At 42.5% G+C, this 21,928-nt stretch overlaps 1 protein-coding gene across 3 annotated transcripts in view; it reads left to right on the top strand.

Annotated features, from left to right (window-relative positions):
* Positions 1–21,928, top strand: part of LOC150088279 (atrial natriuretic peptide receptor 1) — a 1,689,763-nt gene that overhangs the window by 256,083 nt on the left and 1,411,752 nt on the right. For all 3 annotated transcript variants that reach the window (XM_090369441.1, XM_090369442.1, XM_090369440.1), the window contains exon 7: positions 20,556–20,637. In XM_090369441.1, the coding sequence (XP_090225567.1) occupies positions 20,556–20,637 (82 nt within the window). The remainder of the gene's footprint in view (positions 1–20,555; positions 20,638–21,928) is intronic.

Raw genomic sequence — 21,928 nt, 5'->3', positions numbered from 1 at the left:
CCCGCTGGAAGGGTTTCCTTCTCCTGTGCAACTCTTGCCTAAGGATCAGTAGCTCTGGAGACCACCAGGGTACAGCTCCCGGGGTTTGGTTTTTCTTTTTAATAGAGGTGTTGGCAGCTTCAGTGATAAGACCAGCGACCGTCATCTGGTGCTGATCCGGGCTGAATCCAATGATGTTCAGCGATTGGGCTGCTGTGGTCAGTGTGGCTTTGAAGAGTGGCCAATCCGCCTTCTCTATGGCATATCTTGGCTGTGCCTGCCTCACTGCTGGGTGTCGACTAAGGGAGCGTTGGAGCTCAAACGTGATGGCCCTGTGGTCTGACGCGGTCCAGCTTTCTTGGACGGTACACGATGTTAGGTGGCCAGTGAGGGATGTGGTAGACAGAGAGACATCGATTGTGGCCTCCCCCATCGAACTAGAGAATGTTGCCAGATTGTTTGGTCGGTTTATGACTGTGTACGGACTATTCGCTAAGTAATCTTCAAGCTGTTGTCCGTTCTGTATTCCATGTCCATCCGTGGACACGCTGGGGACCTGCAATTCACACCCGCTCCCACGACAATCTTACTGTTTGGGAAATCTGTCTGGAGGCTCCTCAGATATCTGGTTATTGGTAGTATGTCTTCACGTATACTGGTGACAGTATAGCGAAACCGCATAAAATTTACCCAGGGGCGTGATAATATGGGCACATGCAGCCCAAGATGTGCAGTAGTTGGTTAGTTTTGTTGCTGTTCTATTTGGATTCCGAATCAATATGAAGGCCCAGCGTGTTTCTCTGTTATCCTGCACTATCTTATAGGCCAGGGGGTAATCCCTGATCTCCTTGCGATATGTATATAGCTCCTGGATGAGGAATATGTTGAGATTTGCCTCGTTCGCCTTCTTTGTGAGCTGCGCCGCTACTATTTTGGACCCTTCTGCGTTCAGTGGTATGAATTTTACCCTACTGATGTTATAGGATTTAGGGCGTGTGGCCATAATCTAGTCTCATTTGGAAAGTGCTCTTTGCTTTACAGTACACTGGGCATTCGCTGTCCCTAACTGAGTGCTCTGCTGGTAGTTTATGGAATTTGCAATTTACACAGGTCGGCGGCTTCTCTTTATTCGGACACGTGTTGAAGTCGTGGCCATGTTCTGCACAGTGGCCACAAGTGGGTTGGGTTTGGGCACAGGTATGAGTGGTATGTCCAAACCGGCAACATCTGAAACACTTAGGGACAGCAACGTGCTCCCTAAAGCGATGACTATCCCAGTTTATAAACACTCTGTCGGTCTGGCTAATCATGCCCCAGGCAGCTGGTGACAACTCCACGACCCAGTGGTAAGTATTTCCTGTTCTGGCTTTCGTCTTGAACTTGGGAATGATCAAGTTGGCGGGTTCTTCTTCCCGATGTGCGTGCTGGAGGTTTCTGTGATACAGCTCCTCCTGGAGAGCAGTTGGTGTCAGATCATTGTCGAGGTTATATATCCTTATGCTAGGTTCTTTGCGTCTAGGGTGTAGGGCTTCAAGTTCGAGTGTTTGAATTTTCTCATTTTGTAGGATTTTTGTTGCGTCCTCTTTTGTTTGAGTCTCGATGATAATCCCTACGTTTCGGGTCTTCCTTACCGATTTTATTTTGGTATCTCTGAAGTAATCTGCCAACTTTGTGACCACTAGATTTTTGACCTGCTCGCGGCTACTATTTTCGTCTGTGGAGGTCCGGCGCAGTATTACCAAATATGGTGTTGGCAGGAGGGTCCTGCGTTTCATCGCTTTAGTCGCAGTTGCAGTTGGATTAGCAATCGGTCGGGTCTTCAGCGCTTACGCGTACGATGGACGCGTTGTGGCATTTGGTCTGCTCCCCCGGATTGGAAGGCCTCCAATTTCGCTTTGGCTGTTTCGCACTCTAGGTTGGTTTGTAGTAGGACTGTCTCCAGCTTTGTCCAGATGGACACTATTTTTCCTCGAACTCCAGTAGTTATTCTGTTGCTGGTATCTTTCAGGAGGTTCTCTAACGTTGTTCTGAGGGAGAGGGTCTTTTCCAGTACCGTCGCCTCTGGGAGAGTCGGATCTAGCGACTCTACGTTTTCGTCCTGCTTTACATTGTCGGTATTTTCTGCTTGAGAGCAGAAGATGTTCTGACTTTCTCTCGTTCCTTGATGGCTTCTTGTCTCTCGGTCGCTCTGTTCGACGACCTGATTTTTGTTATTTTCCCGCTTGGATGCAGGGTTCGTTTCCTCTGTATACTCAAGCTGCACAGTTTCCAATAGAGTACTGCCTGCCGTTTCCTGCGGAGTATTGTTTATTTGGGCGGTGTTGCTATCAGTATCTTGTGGCATCTTGCACCAAAATTCGGATTACCGAGCTATTCCAGATAAACGAATGTAATGCGTACCATTGTGGAAAATGATTCACAGGATTGCAGATGGTGTTGACTACAAGTTTGTAGCACAAGTCCAAGCCGAGATATGGCGTATCAAAGTTTCAGCTCACCCCCACATGTCACTGAGGAGAACACCAGAGAGATGGGACTACCTTTAGTGGGTTTTGGGTCAATAAATACGACAGCGATGTTATTTCTGTCTATGTTGCATGTTTATCAATCACGTCTTTAACATTTTAGGTTTCACGTGGGGTGGGGGAAGCACATTAGAAATTTAGAAATTATTGTTCAGTAACTGTAGTGGTAGTGAACTTCTTCCGTTCGATAACCAGAGGAGAAAGTTGCAGCAGTGGGTGGGAGTGAGGGAGAAACAATCCCTAACCCTGTCGCCACTTGACCTTGTCAGTGGCTTAAGTGACGTGTTGCCTTAAGCAGAATATTGCTGGGTTCGGCTACGTTGAATCAACATTAAGCCCGCTGTTGGTTTCGACTCTTAATTATAACTGGCATATGAATGCTTAAAATTTAGATTTAACATATTTTCATTAGCAGACACTACAGGTTCTAGTTCTCATAAGCTTTCTGTCAAATTGTGATTCAATATATAACACAGGGAGTCATCCTCCCCAGTCAAGAGTGCAGTTCAACCACGGTGGCAGGGAAATAAGTGGAATGCCACTCTCTCCAACACTAGAACAATGCCGCCATGGTGAGCTGACACATTGTTGCCAGCGTTGAATCAAAAACGAGTTGAAATACACTATCTCACCCAATAAAACTGAAAACAGATCTCACCACTGTGATCCACTGATGTAGGTAAATCCTTGAGTACATAATTTAATTACCATACTAAACTTAAAACGCATAATCCAGACATATTTCATAGAGCGATGAACAGCATGTGTGAGTAAGAATGCGACCATTTTGGTGATCTCCCGTAAGAAGATAGGTGTAAGGGGTAAGGTGTATTTAGTGTCAGACGGCACCAGGGGTTTCCCCCATCTCCGCGTAGTTTTCATTGTGGGTGTACCAGTTCACTGGAAATGCCAGAGATTTAAAAGTGTATGGATATTGTGTATGTGTAGTGCCGTGTGCCGTTGTTCATCTGGTCGTTTAGCCGTTGTACCCCTGCTGAGGTCCAACTTAGCCCCACCTTCTCCCCGTGGAGCCAGACCAGGAACCCCATAAGAAGATAAGGGGCTATACAGCCCTTGTTACCAGAGTCGCAAAACGGGACTGGGGATTGAAAAACGCGGGCCTGCAGCACAGTTAGCACCCACGCGCTGCAGGTGCTGGCGGAAACCCTACCTTTAGGTCTCGAAGTAGCTATATGTGGAGTATTATATGAACTCTCCAAGGGAAGAGCCTGTACCTCTGCCGGCTTCGACGCAGATCCTACCACAAACCGTTTGACTGAGAAAAAGAGACTTACAAATCACCTCATGTAAAAGTGGCAAACCAGATGGGAGAATTCCCAAAGGGAGAAGTAACCAAACGATTCTTCCCCAACGTTGGTAAACTCTATCCAATGGCTGTTGTTGTTGTTTTTTGGTTTTTAGGAGCATTAGCAACTAAGGCCATATTGCTCTGGGATATGCGGTGGTCATTTCCTGCCCTTTCCGCATGCTCCATATTTGGTGGTGACGGGCTCGAACCCCGGTCTAATCAAGAAGCGTGTGCTATGCACTGCTGCTCATTCCCACCTGGCTACGGAGGCGCCTATATCCAATGGCGCCAGCATGGTTTACGCCGGGTCTCCACGCGATCTTCCTGCTAACAGGACATGGTGCCTTTAAGGCTAAACTTACAGCCCTGGGAATTACAGATGACCCTACTTGCTGCTGTGGAGAGTTGGAGAGCTGGCACCACCTCATTCATTAATGCCAGCTTTATGATGACCTCCGGTGCCAGCTGAGATCATCATAACAACACCTCCTGGACGGGAGGCAGAAATATATTGCCTTCTCAAAGTTCGCTGAATATTTGTAAAGAAGAAGACGGCACCTGAATGCAAACTAGTCACATAATGGCTAGAAGCCAAAATGTGCATAACACCAAAGATGACCCTCCAAGCAACCATGAGGATAGACAAAAAATCTGAATTAAGGACGAATAGCAGCCGTTCTGGCGGCCTGAGCCAAGCACTAGCCTGGCTCTTCTTTAATACCCCTTCCTGGCAGGAGGACGAGACAACCAGTCGCCTCGCCCCCCCTGCTACCCCACCTTACCACTTATCAGATGACCACCGCAAATAAAGATAGTGGGATCCACCATTAAACTAGCAAAGCAAATAAAGTATCTAGGTATTATCCTGGATGGAAACCTATCCTTTACACCTCACCTCATCTACTTGAGAGAGAAACTGAGGAACTATGCAGCACTTGTAGCAAGAGTATCTCGCAGGGACTGGGGACTCAACAGGAAGACCCTGTCACTGTATTATAAAACAATATTCATCCCAGCGATCAACTACGGATCGCCAGTCTGGTTCAGGAAGCCCGGAACCGCGGTCAACAGAAGACTGCTGGACACTATTCAAAGAAACATACTTCTAACTATTATAACTAGGGCATGCAAAACGGTGAGCACCCACGCTCTGCAGGTCCTGGCAGGAGCTCTTCTGCTGGACCTCGAGGTGACTAGATGTGGACTCGTCTTTACTGTCCAAGGATATACCTGCCTCCATCTATGACTTTACCTTGGACCCAACCAACAGCCGGACGGTAGAGAAACAACGAATAGTGGCTCACATGTTGAAGATTTGGCAGTACAGATGGGAGATGTCGCCAAAGGGTCAAGTTACAAGATGCTTCATACCGATAGTCGCAAAGATGTACCCAAAATCCCCTCGTGGTTCTATCCTGGGCTAAATACAACCTTCCTCCTGACAGGCCACGGCCCATTTAAAGCAAAACTGAACGCACTCGGAATAATAGAAGAGTCCACATGCACCTGTGGAGAACCTGAAACCTGGCAGCATATTATGTACGACTGTGAATGCTACGAAGAACACAGAAGTAGACTTATTACTGAGATTCAGTACTTGCCCAAAAATCAAGAGTACCATCTACTGGATTCAGAAGATGAATACAAAGCTCTCAGCCGATTTGCACTTGACGTCTTCAATAGACGACGAACAGAAATAGCCATCCACAACGAATAGATGACCACAAATAACAAATAAAGGCAAACTGATAAAACATCAACACAGAGGAAAGGATAGCAAAATACTAAGGACAAACGGCGTAATATGCAGCAGAATAAATGAAACAGCATCGAACAAGGAACCAGTGGGAGTGGCTCCAGCCAGGATGGCGTCGCACCCAGGAAGAACCCACACACCTAGAAAAGGACAAAGCCCACCAACGAGTCATCATCAGACTGCACTTACTGGAGGGCACTGCAAATTTCCGCTATGGCGAACTGGGCAGGGCTCCCTTGCCCTGCCCACTCTCTCTCCCTATCCCTGGTTGGGTGAGGGAAAGTACTTTCTGCCCCCTCCCCAACCCACCCCCCTCATTTCCCTCTGGTGGGGCAAGGGCATGCCCCACTGATATACCTGGGGTCGCCTTCCCTATTGACCCCATACTTCTGTCTTTTCCCCCCAGCCTTCCATCTCTCCCCCTACTCTACCTATATCGCCAGCGAAAAGCGAATGCCCCACACAACGTAAAAATTTTAAATGCCAAACTTGACACACTTGCAACCTCTTTCGGCCTAATTTAATTCAAGCGTTTATCCCCCCCCCCCCTTTTTTTTTTATATATAGGTCCTAGCCACTGAAATCTCAGGAAATTGGGTGGCAGGACCTGCCAGAGTACTTATCTAAAAATACTGGTGTACCTGGTCTGCCTCCACGGGGCTAAGTGTGGGCAACGTTGGGCCTCAGTAGGAGTCCAGCGGCTAAATGGCCAGATGAACAACGGTACAGAACACAACACATGAACAATTCCGACACACTTTTAAATCTCTGGTCTTCCCAGTGAACTGGTACACCCACAATGAAAGAAACGCGGAGATGGGGGAAACCCCTGGTGCTGTTAGACACTAAATACACTTTACACTTTACACTTTTACCTCACCTTTCCTTCTGGAGAGGCATGGACATGCCTCACTGACCACCTGGGCGAATCTCCTCTGTGTCCCCCATACTTCGGCCTCCCCCTAACCTTCTTCCTCCCCTCCCCACTCTACCTATACACGACCCGAACGCCCTACACACTAATTTTAATCTAGCCCAAAAACAATCTTCGCCCAGTCTAGGCCTAAATTATCCTACGCACTGCCCTACTCCTGCCATATGAATGTGCTATATGCAACACGTGCTGTATGCAAACAGCCAAAGTAATTACGACTGCATGGATGCATACATATTATGTATCACTGTTATGTATATGTGCATATACAGGGTGTTTCAGTTAAACGTTTCAGAACTTCTAAGAGGGATAGGGTACATCCTGACAACTCGAAATCATATGGCAATGTGGGGTCGGAAATGCTTTCCTGAAGCGGTGTTGTACACAGGAGCACCATAAAAAGAAAAGAGACCGTAAGTGAGAAATCGTTTTAATAATACATGAAAAGAAGCAAAAGGTACATGGATTAAAGTAAGTGTTCGAAGTTTCTTCAACCTCGTATTGCTTTCGCACAGTGGTACCTTGGAAAATGTGCTACAAATCCCCTTTTTCCTGCTGAAGTGTTGTTTTCCGATGAGGCATCCTGCACAAGGGAAGGAATTTTCAACACGCATAACGACCATATCTGGGCGGTCGAGAACCCGCATGCAATACGACGTCGTGCAGCACAGATTCGATTTTCGGTCAATGTATGGGCCGGTATTATGGGAGATCACCTCATCGGACCTTACCTGTTACCGTGTCGTCTAACCGGACCTATCTACTTTGCAGCAAGTATTGCCACAACTTTTGAGAGATGAACAGATTTCTGCATCGACGCAACAGACAATGTGGTTCCAACACGATGGAGCCCCTGCCCATTATAGCGGAGATGTTCGTAACTACCTGGATGTCATATTTGGTCAACAGTGGATCGGACGTGGTGGTCCCGTGCGTTGGCCTGCTCGGTCACCCGACCTATCATGTCTTGATTTTTATTTCTGGGGTCATATGGAATCGCTAGTTTATGACACCCCTGTTGACAATGCTGAGGAGCTGGTTGCAAGAATCGCAGTAGCTGCCGAAGAAATTCGAAATTCGCCTGGAATATTCCAGAATGTTCGGATGTCCATGCGTCGGAGATGTGAGGCGTGCATTGTAGCCCGTGGAAGAAACTTCGAACACTTACTTTAATCCATGTACCTTTTGCTTCTTTTCATGTATTATTAAAACGATTTCTCACTTACGGTCTCTTTTCTTTATGGTGCTTCTGTGTACAACACCGCTTCAGGAAAGCATTTCCGACCCCACATTGCTATATGATTTCGAGTTGTCAGGATGTACCCTACCCCTCTTAGAAGTTCTGAAACGTTTAACTGAAACACCCTGTATATGTATGTTCTTATATGTGTATGTTTTTTTTTAAGGTCTAGCCGCTGAAATCTCAGGAAATTACGTGGTAGGACACGCCAGAGTCTACTGGATTCCTGGTCTGTCTCCATCGGAAGAAGGTGGGGCAACGCTGGGCTCCAGCAGGGGTCCAGCGGATAGACCAGATGAATAATGGTACACGACTTTACACAGGTACAACACCCACACACTTTTAAACCTCTGGCGTTCCCAGGAAACTGGTAGACCCACAAAGAAAGCAACGCGGAGATGGGGGAAACCCCTGGTGCCGCAAGAGAACAATATACCTTACACTTTACACCTTTTCATCACCGAGATATGAGGCTAGCTGCGTAAACTGCAAAAGGCGAAACGGGAACATAACCATTCTGTTCGGGACATCTCCTGCCCAGAAAACCAAAAAGCATTAGGACTAGTACGGCAAAGGACGGCTAATGTTTAGTCCAACCAGCTCTACTCTTTGAGATGGTTCCATTGCTAGCACTCTCCGCGATACTGATATTCCCCTTCTATACCTGACCCCGGAGTCTAAAGTTTATGCAAATCAATAGGCACAGGTCGCATACTGTGGCAGGCAAATCCGCCTTGCTGACAAAGATTCCGGACTTTGTCAGATTTTCCATAAGAAATGTTGACTGGGAAGCTTTCGAAAGATCTATTGTCTCAGATTTTTCTCTCACGGATCCAATCCAACCCAATACAGTGTCTGCACAGATGACAAATTAGTTGCCACCCTGCAGCCAGCCGTTCTAAAGGCCGCTTATAAATCCGTTAAGAGAAAATCTTCCGTCCCACTGAATGCCCTTGGTGGACTCTGGAACTCACCTTGCTTAGACGGTCCGTCCACCGAGTTAACCGATTTTACCAGCGACACCATGACTGGACAGCCCCAGAAGTAGCACGACTATACAGCGACTGTACTTCGCTAAGAAAATGAATACACAAAGGTTATTGTAGCTAGGAAGAAGGCAGCATGATCTGACTTTGTCAAAGAATCTGGTACGACGAATCCGTGTGGCCTAGTCTACAAGATCATGCGGGACAAAACCTACACTCCGGACACTCTTCAACGCATTGATTGCAGAATCCCTGGAGACTTCCAACTGGCAGGACTCAGCAAATCACATCCTTGATAAGCTATTTCCACCACACGACACTGCTCAGGACTTGCCTGAACATACTGCTATTTGTACTGCAAACAACAGTTATGAGTCAGATGAAACCACAGAATCTTTCACCTTGGAAGAATTATTAGCAGTTCTCCAAAATATTAACATCCAAAAATGTCCAGGATTAGATCTCATCAAATACAGTTTAATCCTCAGTCTTCACAAGCTTCGGCCGGAGTATATACTCTTATTGTAGCTTTGGCCGGATTATGTATACTCTTATTGTAGCTTCGTCCGGAGTATATACTCTTACTGTACTCTCGCTACTGAGACTAATTAAGAAGCCGCACAAACCAAAACCCTACTGACCCGCGCTCTCACCGTCCAATTGCGCTACTTGCAAACTTTGGCAAAATACTGGAGCGAATAAAGGCGCTCAGGACCACAGCTCTCTTTCAAGCACAGAATCTGCTCTCCCCCTGCCAGTACGGATTCTCTCCAGGACGATCCTGTCAGGAGCTCTCTTCGATCTCGTTCTGCACATAGAAAACTCCGAAGCAAAATTTGAACTTTTCATCTTCATTGACTTCGAAGGCGCGTTTGACACTGTCTTGTGGGGCAGTGCTCTGGCACACCTCCGGACAAGCTCCTGTTCCAGCCATCTCTATAAAATTTTCCAAAGCTACTTTTTAGATAGAACCGTAATTCTAAAGTCAAAATACCATCATGTCTCCAGGCCAATCACCCGAGGGTGCCCTCAGGGCTCAGTCTTGGGACCCCTCGTGTGGAACATGATCCTACAAGACAGGCTTTCCCGCTCCTTTGATAATACCAAGATTGTTGCTTTTGCGGGCGATCTCACGATAGTGCTGTCCGGCCGCTCTCGCAAAGCCATAGAAGACAGTGCTAATCCGGTTCTTGACGACCTCTCTTCCTGGGCTGGGCTAAATAAACTACAGATAAATTCAAGCAAGACTAAACTGATGCTCTTAAAAAATAAGCTGGACCTCAGGCGGCCTCCACAAGTATTAGTTTTAGTATTAGTGATGGCCGCATGGTGCAAGAAAGCCTATGGCTTATGCTGCACCGGTCAAAAAAAAAAAAAAAAAAACGAATAAAACAATGATAAATAAAAAAAATAAATAATAATAATTAGTAAAGACTAAAGAAAAGAAAATTAAACCTATCATTCTATGCGCTTCCCTGACCCGAAGGTACTATCCAGATGACTTTTGAATTTCCCCAAACTGTCAGCCTCTACCACCCATGTAAGCAACTTATTCCAGTAATTTATAACTCGCTGGCTAAAATAAAACTTCCTGCAGTCCAATCTAAACATTTTCCCCCATAACTTGAATTTATATCCCCTAGTTCTAGCATCATTTATAACCTTGAAAATTTCGTCCTCATTCATTTTACTGATGCCTCTCAGAGCCTTTAACACCTCAATCAAATCTCCTCTAAGGAGTCCAGTTTCCAAACTCTGCAACTCACTTATTCGAAGTCTTTCTTCATAAGGACAACCTTTTGCCGATCTCACCAGGCGAAGTTAAAGTTAAAGTCTCTGGGGTATAACTTCCCATTGTCACACAGACCACTGTGCTAGAGGTTGTTCTGGATCATAAATTAAGCTTTCACCCCCACCTCATCCATCTCAGCTCCAAGGTGAAAAGAAAATCAGGCTCAATCATCAGAATCACCAGGAACGAATGGGGACTGTCCAGGCGGTCGCTTCAGCTATACAATAAAGCCGGCTTCCTTCCATTTGTGCCGTATTCTGCAGGTACTTGGTTCCACCGAGCTAGATTGGTAAACATGATAGGCAAATTATGCTCTATACAAAGGACAATGCTCAATGCTTCTGGCAGTATTCACTGTTGCTATCCAGGTCTTAGCTGGCACTCTTCCACTCGACTTGTATGTAACCTTCCGTGGCCTGACCTTTAGAATCAACAAGAAAATTCCGACCAAGATCTTGGTCATTGAATTAAACCTGGACACTGATGCTAAGGCAGAGAAAACACTCTTTTTTAATGAGATGATAAACATCTGGCAGAAAATATGGGACACTTCCATCAAGGGAGCAGTTTCAAAGAGATTCCTGTCGGATGTGACTTTCCCCTCCTCTAAGTCAGCGCAGAAGTGGCTCTCTCTAACTCTTGAGACATAATTTCTAATCACTGGCCATGGCTCATTGAACGAGTAGCTCTTCCAACTGAGCCTAATACCCATAGACGTTTGCTACTGCGGGGCCAAGGAGAATTGATTCCACCTTCACTTCGAGTGCGCTCTCTACGAGGACCTGAGGCAAGACCTAGCAAATACCATCCCTCTCAGCATGCCAGAAAATTTATATAACGTAATAAAAAAACAGACGTATCAATATAAACACCCCATATAGAACGTTTACACGACAAATACACAGAGGCTGCCCACAGGGCTCTGTACTGGGGCCAATACTGTGGAACATCACAATGGATGAACTCCTTAATACGGACATTGGTGAAGCATCCACGCAAGCCTTCGCAGATGACCTCATCCTTATGGTCGCCGGAAACAGCAGACCACAACTTGAAACAAAGGCAAACCATGCCCTACAAATTCTTCTGAAATGGACCGAAAAGCACAATATCAGGATCTCCAAAGAAAAAACTAATTCTATCCTCCTAAGGGACTTCCTTGATCCGAGGAGACCCCCTCAGATCAAGATTGGTACCATCACACTGAGACTATCAAAAGAGCTCAAGTACCTGAGTGTAATACTTGACGCCACCCTTTCCTTTAAAACGCATCTCAACTACACCAGGAAGAAAATTAGGGGCTACACGGCCCTCATCACCAGGGTCGCAAAAAGGGACTGGGGCTAAACAGCAAAACCGTCAAGCTCATATACAAAGCAGCCTTTATACCGATAGCAACCTATGCATCGGGAGCATGGTACTCTAAAGTCACCATGGCAGTAAACCACAGGTTGTTACTCGACTCCATCCACAGAGCCATGCTATTACCCATCACACGGGCCTGCAGCACAGCAAGCACACATGCGCTGCAGGTGCTTGCTGGACCCCTTCCACTCGACCTGGAAGTGGCCAGAATTGGAATCCTCTATGAAATTTCTAAAGGGAACGCCTGCACCTTCATGGGCTTCAATGCAGATCCCACTGCTAACCGAGCGACCGAAAAGAAAAGACTCACTGTCCACCTCACGCAAATATGGAAGTCTAGATGGGACAACTCTTCCAAGGGAGAGATCACTAGGAAATTTCTCCCCAACGTGGAGAAATTGCATCCGAAGGCCCCGCTGTGTTCTGTTGATCAGCATGGATTTAAGAAGGGGCACTCTACAGAGGACGCCATAACGTCTCTTTTAAAGTACATTAAGGATTCTTCTGAGAAATATGTTCTTATGGTCTTTATAGACTTCGAAGGAGCATTTGATTCGGTATGGTGGGAAAGTGCCCTTCGATCTCTAGTGCTTGCAGAGTGTAATAGTTACATATTTAACACTATAAGGTCATACTTTCAGGACAGATTTATTACTGTGCGTGCACGTCATCTGTCATATAGTGCCAGTGTCTCGAGAGGCTGTCCTCAAGGTTCGGTTTTGGGACCTCTCTTTTGGAATGCAGTTTTAGATCAGTGGCTTGTTAAGGATAGTACAGAGTTTGCTAAGATAGCTTATGCTGATGACCGTGTGATTGGAGTTTCTGGGCGCTCCAGACTTATATTGGAAAGAAAAATACAGTCAGTTTTAGATGATTTAATGGAGTGGGCTAATTTGAACAAATTGAAGATCTCTGCAAGTAAGACCTGCTTTATGGTTTTAAAGAAACAATTTGATTACGGCAGACCTCCAAGAGTTCTTTTAGGTGGAGTTCAAATTCCTTATGTTGCTAAAACTAAGTATTTGGGATTAATCATAGATGACAAACTTTCCTTTTTCCCACATGTTTCACACCTAAATGTAAAAGTAAGACACTTTACAGGCTCCATTGCTACGATTTCTCGTAAGGACTGGGGATTGAATAATAGGGTGTTGTCATTGTATTATAAGACTATTTTTCTCCAGATAGTGGCATATACGGCTGTTGTTTGGTTTTCTGTGGTAACTAAAACTAGGATTCGATTGAAACTTTTATCGCTTCAGCGCTCTATGTTATTAACTTTATTGAAAGTACCTAGAACAGCGTCTACAAATGCCCTACAGTTAATTGCTGGTACCATGCCATTGGATTTATTTATTGTCTACAGAGGTTTTTTGTACAAATTGAAAAAGGGTACATCAATAACGTTTTTGGATATTACAATTGATTTGGAGAATAATATTAAAGAAGAAAAACAACGAATATGGAACAAATTAATGGATTTATGGCAGACCAGATGGGAAAGTGGTGATGTTGGAGCTGTGACGAGGAAATATATTCCCCAGGTGAACTATGCATTGGCAAAAACCGTGGCATCTTGGTATACGCCTTCGATGTACACTTCTTATTTGTTAACAGGACACGGCTCACTTAGGTCCAAATTATATGAGAGAGGGTTGGAGACAGATCCTTTCTGTACATGTGGCGAGCAGGAGACTTGGATGCATGTAATTTTTTTATGTCGGGAGTATGAAGACCAAAGGCGGATTTTGATGGCGCATATTCCTGACTTATCATTTGATACAGTGCATTTGCTTATTGCAAATCGTGACTGTTTTAATTTATTTCAGGAGTTTTCAGCTGAGGAATTTAAGACAACATTAGGCTTACATTCCTCACCACAATACAGAGAAACCCTCGCAATCAAGAATTCACTCTGCTACTCGAGGAAGATACCTATAAGGCATTAACCACCTACGCACAAGAAACATTTACACTTAGGCGAGCTAAGATTGCAGAACTCAGAGCCCAACAACTAAACCGGACCGGCGTGGGATAACTCTCCATTCCCCCGGAAAAACGCAGACATAATTATGCAAACCCTAATAGGGTAGGATCCACTGCAGGCACCATCCAAGGTGCGGGATGCTGGCACTCCTCGGAGTGCGGGATTTAAAAGTCATCGCAAACCCGAAATGGGTAGGATATACTGCTGGCACCGATCTAGGTGCGGGATTGCTGGCACTGACCTCAGTGCGGGATCTACAGGCACTATGCCATTGACAATTACACAGGGGCACCTGTCCCCTGTGACTTTTAAACCCACACTCTTTCCTATACTTCGCCTAAATTAGGGTGGATTTATTCTCCCCTGTCAACCCACCCAAATTCATTCTCCCTCAAATCCTCTCTTTTTCTATGCTCCTCTCTCTCTCTCTCTCTCTCTCTCTCTCTCTCTCTCTCTCTCTCTCTCTCTCTTCCCTTTTTTTTTTTTTTTTTTATCTGTTACTTTATTTTATTTAATTTTTTAATTAATTTATTTTTTATTTATTTTTTTTATTTAATTTTTTTTATTTTATTATTATTTTTATTTTTATTTCTTTTTATTTATTTATTTATTTATATTACTTTTTATTTTTATTTATTTTATTTTATTTTTATTTTATCTATTTATTTATTATTATTATTATTTTTATTTATTTATTTTTTTTATTTTTATTTTTTTTTTTTTTTATTTATTTATTTTTTTTTTTGGCTCCGTCAGGAAGCTCAGGCAACCCTGGCGGAGGCCAGCCAGAGTATAATGGGCAGCCTGGCTCACCTCCCAGTGGTGGTGGCGGGCAACGTGGGGTTCCCTTAGGGGCCTTGCGGCTAAGCAGCCAGAGACAGAACAACAGAACACAGCACAACTCTGTCACAAACCAGACACCACACTTTTTCTGGCTTTTACAGAGATTCTGTAAATTCTTCACAAAGTACCATGGCGCAGATGTGGGAAACCACCGGTGGCGCCTTCCACAAAACACTATGCCACTATGCCACTATGCTGTTTTTGCAAGAAGAACTGTTCTCAGAGCCTTTCTTCAGAGGCAAACCTAGTGTCTTAATTGTCTTCATGGAGTTTCACTATTTGTTTCTACATCTGGCTGGCGGCTGGGGTGCTGGACCTGATTCATGGTGTTGGGTCTGGTGCTCTGGCTGGTTGTCTTTTGTGCTGCGATCATGAATACTCCATTCTGGATTCTGCCGTGCTGGATCAGATTCATTGCGTCGGGTCTGGTGGTCTAAAGGTTCTATTATCCATGGCGTACAGTTGGAGATTGCTGGATAGTACCGTTATTGGTTTTGGAGGTTCCAGTGCATGTGAAACAGCAGCTAAATATTCAGTTGAACTGTCATTTTTGAAGTTTATAGTTGTGCCATCCAGACTATTGAATATTATTGTTGTTTTATTATATATATATATATATTTTTATTATTATTATTTTTTTTTTTCCTGCTGGCTCCCTGGTATGGGCAACCCGGGGAGCGGGATTGCTGGCACTCACTGGTATTGCACTACCTCCAGTGGGTGCGGGATTTCAAGTGCGAATTGCGCTACAGTAAAATCAGACTCAGGTAATTTAACATACTTTTTAAGGACTGCTTTGTAAAGACTATATATTCCCAAGTTCTCAAGGTAGATTTGGGCTTATGCCTGGGAGCTACCCTGAATAAGAACACACTTGCACACACACACACGAGAGTTTAATGTTTGTCAGAGCATATAATTATATGTAAATATATCTTGTATATAAATAATGTTTATACTTTTATGTACATAATGTTGAGACTATATTGTGTGTAATTAATAAATGAATGAAAAAATGTGTTTCTCACCGGGCCTCTATACAACCTTTCTACTTACCGGACACGGAGCATTCAAGGCAAAACTCACAGCCCTGGGCATCACAGAGGACCCTGCCTGCTACTGTGTAGTGTCTGAGAGCTGGCAGCATCTCATGTACGATTGTTGGCTCTACGATGACCTTCGCTGCCAGCTCATCTCCAAGATCACCTTCTTGCCCAGAGACAGGGAAAAGCACCTACTATACAGTAAAGAGCAATACATTGCATTCTCCAAATTCGCAGAAGACCTCTACAAGAGGAGACGTACCCTCATCGTACAACAACCAAACCGTGACCAACAGCAATAAAACTAATTCAAGCTGAGAACTGATAACGACGGTGTCATGACTGCCGCATCGTGAACCCTACAAGGAAACCGATTCTCCTAAGAATAAAGGACACGGCTTACAACCATTAGAATGACCACAACCCTGGACTTGTCAAAGGAACACACCCACCTGGATCGTGCAGTTCGCTGCGACCAAGCCATATTGGCGAACAAAATCGATCACCTGACTCGATTACTTTAAACCCAAACCCAGGCGAGAAGGGGGAGACACCCTGTCCCCCCTCTCTGCACCGACCCTCCCTTTCCTTCTGGTGAGGCATGGACATGCCTCACTGACCACCTGGGGACATCTACTCTGTCACCCCCATACTTCTACCGTTACCACCCAGCCTTCTGCCTCTCCTTCCCCACTCTACCTATACACGACGCAAACGCCTTACATCCTAAATTAATCAAATCAAAAATAATTTTCGCCCAGTCTCGGTCTATCACATGCATTGCCCTGCTCCTGCCGTTTGAATGCATACAGCTATGCGCTGTATGCAAACATTCAAAAATAAATTACAATTGCATATATATATATATATATATATATATATATATATATATATATATATATATATATATATATATATATCTTCAATTTTTATTTTTTATTATTTTTTTATTTTTTTATTTTTTATTTTTATTTTATTTATTTATTTATTTTTTTATTTTTTTAATTAATTTATTTTTTTATTATTATTATTTTTTTTAGGTCCTAGTCGCCGAAATCTCAGGAAATTAAGCGGCAGGACCTGCCAGAGTAACTTAAGTCAAGTGAGTTCCTGGTCTGCCTCCACGGTGCGAAAGTGGGGCAACGTTTGGCCTCAGCTGGGGTCCAGCGGCTAAATGACCAGATGAACAACGGTACACGACACCACACAAATACAATTCCCACATACAATTCCCACACACTCAAGTGGTTCACCCAAAATGTAAACTACGCGGAGATAGGGGGAAACCACTGGTGCCGTTGGACCCTAAACACACTTTCACTTTCACTTTACTGAAAATCAACTCGACATGCTGTTACACACACCACAGAATCTGGCTGCCTTTCAGAACTTCTCGACGCAAGTATTCGCGTGCAGGAAAGCCTCCTACAGAATAACGCAGACTACGAATAGGGATCCCCAGACAGCAGCTTAAAAATTTTATTTTAGTAATCTAAAACTTTTAATTAAATATATTTGTTTTTATTTTATTAATTACTTTTATGTTTTTTTTTCAAATTTTATTTTTAATTTATTATATTTTTTTCTGATTTTCTCTTCGCGCTCTGCAGTAGCGTAATTTTTTCCCTCATTACTCCCCCCCGCTCTTCCACTAGTGTAGTTCTCTCTCTCTCTCTCTCTCTCTCTCTCTCTCTCTCTCTCTCTCTCTCTTCTCTCTCTCTCTCTCTCTCTCCCTTTTTAACAACACCACGTGATTTTTTTTCTCTCTTCCTCCGGATTGGGCCCCCAGAGGAACCTTGTCCTCCTTTCGACAACATCAGGTGAGTCTGAGTCTCTTTTGAGACGGTACGTGTTTTACTGGGACTGGCCCACCTTCCTGTGGTGTGGATGAGTATTCAGAATCATCTGTCCAGGTGACTGATGCTTCTGGGTAGCCAAGAGGACAGAACAGAACAACAGAACATACACATAATACACACAAACCTACTTCACGCACATCTGTCCCATTTGTAGTGATACCGTTCTTCACAGAGATACGAGGCAGAGTTGAACAGATATTCTAGGAGCCGCCCTTTACAAAAACACATGTTCACATGTTTTCATCGGGATTGGAATTTAATTTTGTATCAAATGCCGCCAGGTACTGCGCCCTTCAGGTTTTGCTAAGGCAGCCTTTAATAAAAGGTTTGCAATTCTTTCTGCAATGACTGCACATGCGAATGTTTCAAATTCAGCTCAAGACTCTTCACCTTCCCTACAATGACGTCCGTTTTCTGAACAAGGTCTACAGTTTTGGACGTGCGCTGTGTTTTTTAGCAAGTCTACAAGTGTCCTACAGCCACAACTCAATTTTATGATGAAATTCCTGTGCTCTTGAAGTTTTTCGGCTGGCTGATAACTGACTGTGACTTTGTTATTGGTGATTTATTGACTGACTTTGCTACTGATGATTACAGGACTTAGTGGATGTCACATTTAACCTAAGCTGTTTATAAGATTTGTGTCTGCTTCTGTGCTAAAATGCTTGTGTAAAATTTTGTCGGTTAAATGGTAGTGGCCTAGGGTTTTTTTTTTTGGTTGGATGGGGGTTATTATCCTTAATTATTTTCTTTGTATATAATCTTTAATATTCGATATTTATATTAATTTTTAAAATTTAAGGAGATTACTTGCTTCGTTTATTTTGAAAACCTCAAAGTATCATTTGATTACCTCAATATGTTGAGGTTAACCTTGTGTACAGTGTTTAATTTTTGTATATATATATATATATATATATATATATATATATATATACAAAAATTTACAGGTAATTTTATATATATATATATATAATATGTGGTTTGTAGAATAAATAAAGTGTTTGTGAAAATTGAAATGAAAACTACACAAGGTGCCAAAACTAAGAGAAGTTTAAGGGATAGTAAAAAGTGGCAGTGAAGTAGTGGTTAAATAGGTGAACGAATTAGAAAAACCTAGTGCAAAAATGAACTGGGAATAAGGAAAAAAAGGGAATATATAAGTAAATAAACAAATTAATAACACTATATTCAAATATGGGAGGGCACGTTTAGCAAGAGCTCGAATCAGGGGCTGGCAAATATGCAAAATCTGAATATACTGTAATAGATGAAAATATGATACATAGCCAGGAAATTCATCAGAGAACTACTCCTGACCATGTATCAGGCACTGCGTTTCCGAACTTGTGTCTGTAGTATTAGAAAAACGGGGACAAATATGCGGCCTTTTACCGAATACTAGTAGAGAAGGTAGTCCATACCAGTGTAAAAAACGCAAATTAAAATAAATACGAATTTACAAAAGTGTAATGTGGTATATAATACAAATGTATGTGAAATGTATGTAATAGTTTTACGAACAGGAAAAAAATAGAAAATTACAGTAGAAAGAAAAAACTGTCTTTAAAAAACTGACAGTATAAAGAAAAATCCCTTGGGTAATACGACGGTGATACGAACGCTCCGCCTATCCTCAATCCTTTCGGTATTTTCACCTTCTTTTCTCCCATTCTCCTCTCCTAGAATTTACCATTCCCTATACCATTTGGTTGTCTATACTTTTTTCGTTACCTATCACCCCTTCAGTACTTCACATATATTCGTATTGTATGTGAAGTACTGAAGAACATATTACACATTGCACTTTTGTAAATGTGTATTTATTTTAATTTACATTTTACATTTTTTACACTGCGTAGGGACTACCTTGTCTACTAGTATTACGATAAAAAGCCGAATATTTGCCCTCCTTTTACTAATACTACAGACATGTTTGGAAACGCAGTGCCGGTTACATGGTCAGGAGTAGTCCCCTGATGAATTTCCTGGCTATGTATCATATTTTCATCTACTATATTCATATTTTGCATATTTGCCATCCCTTAATTCGACCTCTTTTTAAAAATGCCCTCCCATATCTGAAGATATTGTTATTTATTTGTTTATTTACTTATATATTCATTTTTTTCCCTCAGTCCCAGTTCATTTTTGCGCTAGGTTTTTCTAATTCTTTCACCTGTTTAACCACTACTTCACTTCCACATCCTACTATCCCTTAAACTTCTCTTAGTTCTGGCACCTTGTGTACTTTTCATTTCCATTTTCACTTGTGTACTTTTCACTTCCATTACCCATCTGCTGTAGCAAATTAACCACCTAATATCAATTCTGTAGAATATTTGTGATAATTTCTAGAGCTGCGCCTACGACAGCTGTTTTACATCATCAGTGGAAGACACACGTGAATTTCTGGCTTTGCCCCTGGACAGGGTGCTACTTGTTTGTAGGATAGTTCCTGTGTCTTGAGAATTCTGTCGAAATACAGTATCAGTGTGGTACTGACCATATACAATCAGTCAGTATTGCACTGGGCCACCAATGCCAAACAGGCTGGCTTTTATGAAATGCTTTCTTTGTTTTGTCCAACGCTTGTACGTATCCTGTGGAAGTTTTGATGACAGCGATAAGACAAACATGTTAGTACTTGTAATAACGATTGGCCCGACTGACATAAACTAAATCGGAAGAATATCACTGCAGCATTTCGTGTGGATGCTAAAGTGGTTAATATTAAAAGAACTGCAGAATTTCTTTCCGTTGCGGAAACACAGAACTCTTTTGGATGAGAGCCGAAATTTTCACTCTGAATTGGAAATGTTATATTTGTTAATGTTCTTTTTTTTTTTTTTTACTCTCCTTATATCTATTAGTTGAATTTAGCTAACAGTATTTCTCAAGTTAATTTTCATTTCTAAAATTCATTAAATGTTCTAGAAGTCCCTCAATATGCTATTGCCAGTGCCGTACTTTCAGCTGTAGTGGTTTTCCTGTCAGTAATGTCTTTATTCACCTATAGGTAAGTGTATTCATATTATTCACTAGGTTTAGGATATATAGCATTAGCATTAGTAGAGGCATATGATGCCAGAAAGCACGCTATGTCCAATCAGTAATAATAATAATAAAAAAAAATAAAATAAAATAAAACTGTACCAGGTACATAATTTTACATTTGAGTCATCTGCAGGCGTTAGAAACGTTTTAAATTTCTGATATTAATAAAATTCATTGAAAATAATGTAACAATGTTTTTACTTTATTAATAATAATTACATATATATGCGGTTACTGAAAGTATTAGTCTGTGATTACTAAAGTAGGATTTATATTGTTTAAATTTTAAAAGATTTCAGTTCACGACTAAGTAAACCATCTATATTACACCATCTGATGACATGTCCAAGTTGAAGAATGTTTTCATAAATGTGCAGAAGTCCTTTCCAGCCTCAGAGTTTAATTGTAAAGAAAAAAATTACATATAATGTGAAAACACCAGGTAACTTGAAACCAGATGGGTTTTCGAATTAACGCATTTCCCGGTTTCCGAAAGTATTTTAGTATCTTAAAATCTTATCATTTCGGCTTCTAAATTCCTTATCTTTCCGACGATGTGCTATACGTCCATATTATCCCTTTTATTGCGTGAGAAAATTGCCTCGATCACATATTCATATTTTTCTCTGTCCTGGAAAAAAACTACTGCAATTTTCAGAGGTTTAAAAGTTATTCCTTTAGTATAGTGCTAAAATGAAGCTCCTTGCAAAATTTCATTAAATTTGGTACAGTAGAAGATAAATTATTGTTGCCATCATACAAGTATGATTCCAACAGTACAAGTTACAATAATTCACTTTTGGCTTCCGCCAGAAGCTGAAGATGACGTCACTCCGTAACGCTTCTCGCATGACGGTTTTTCGTTACAAAATTTATGGTATAACGAAAGTAAAAACGTTTTTAACATAAAAAAAAAACAAAAAAACTTCTGATTGCACTCATCAGTTAACTCCAAATGTGTCCAGTTAAACCTTGAATTCATTTAAGTTGTCAACTTCCACGACGACAGTTGAAAGTTCGTTCCAGCAATCAACAACATGCTAGATGAAGTCAAATTTCGGCACGCCTGTTCTTCAACTATCTTTCCTCAATTTGAATTTGTGGTCTCAGCAGGAGGAAGAATTCCATCAGCATTGAGCTTACTCAAACCATTCAAGGCCTTATACACATCGATCAGATCACTTCGCAGGTGCCTTTTCTCAGAGAGCTGCAATTTGCAGACTTGAGCCTTTCTTGGTAAGAGCACTTTTTCA

The sequence above is a fragment of the Mastigoproctus giganteus genome, chromosome 3 (genome assembly GCF_048544385.1).
Source record: "Mastigoproctus giganteus isolate SK-2022 chromosome 3, ASM4854438v1, whole genome shotgun sequence".
In the NCBI taxonomy this organism is placed as follows: domain Eukaryota; kingdom Metazoa; phylum Arthropoda; class Arachnida; order Uropygi; family Thelyphonidae; genus Mastigoproctus; species Mastigoproctus giganteus.
This window is presented reverse-complemented; position numbering and strand designations above follow the sequence as displayed.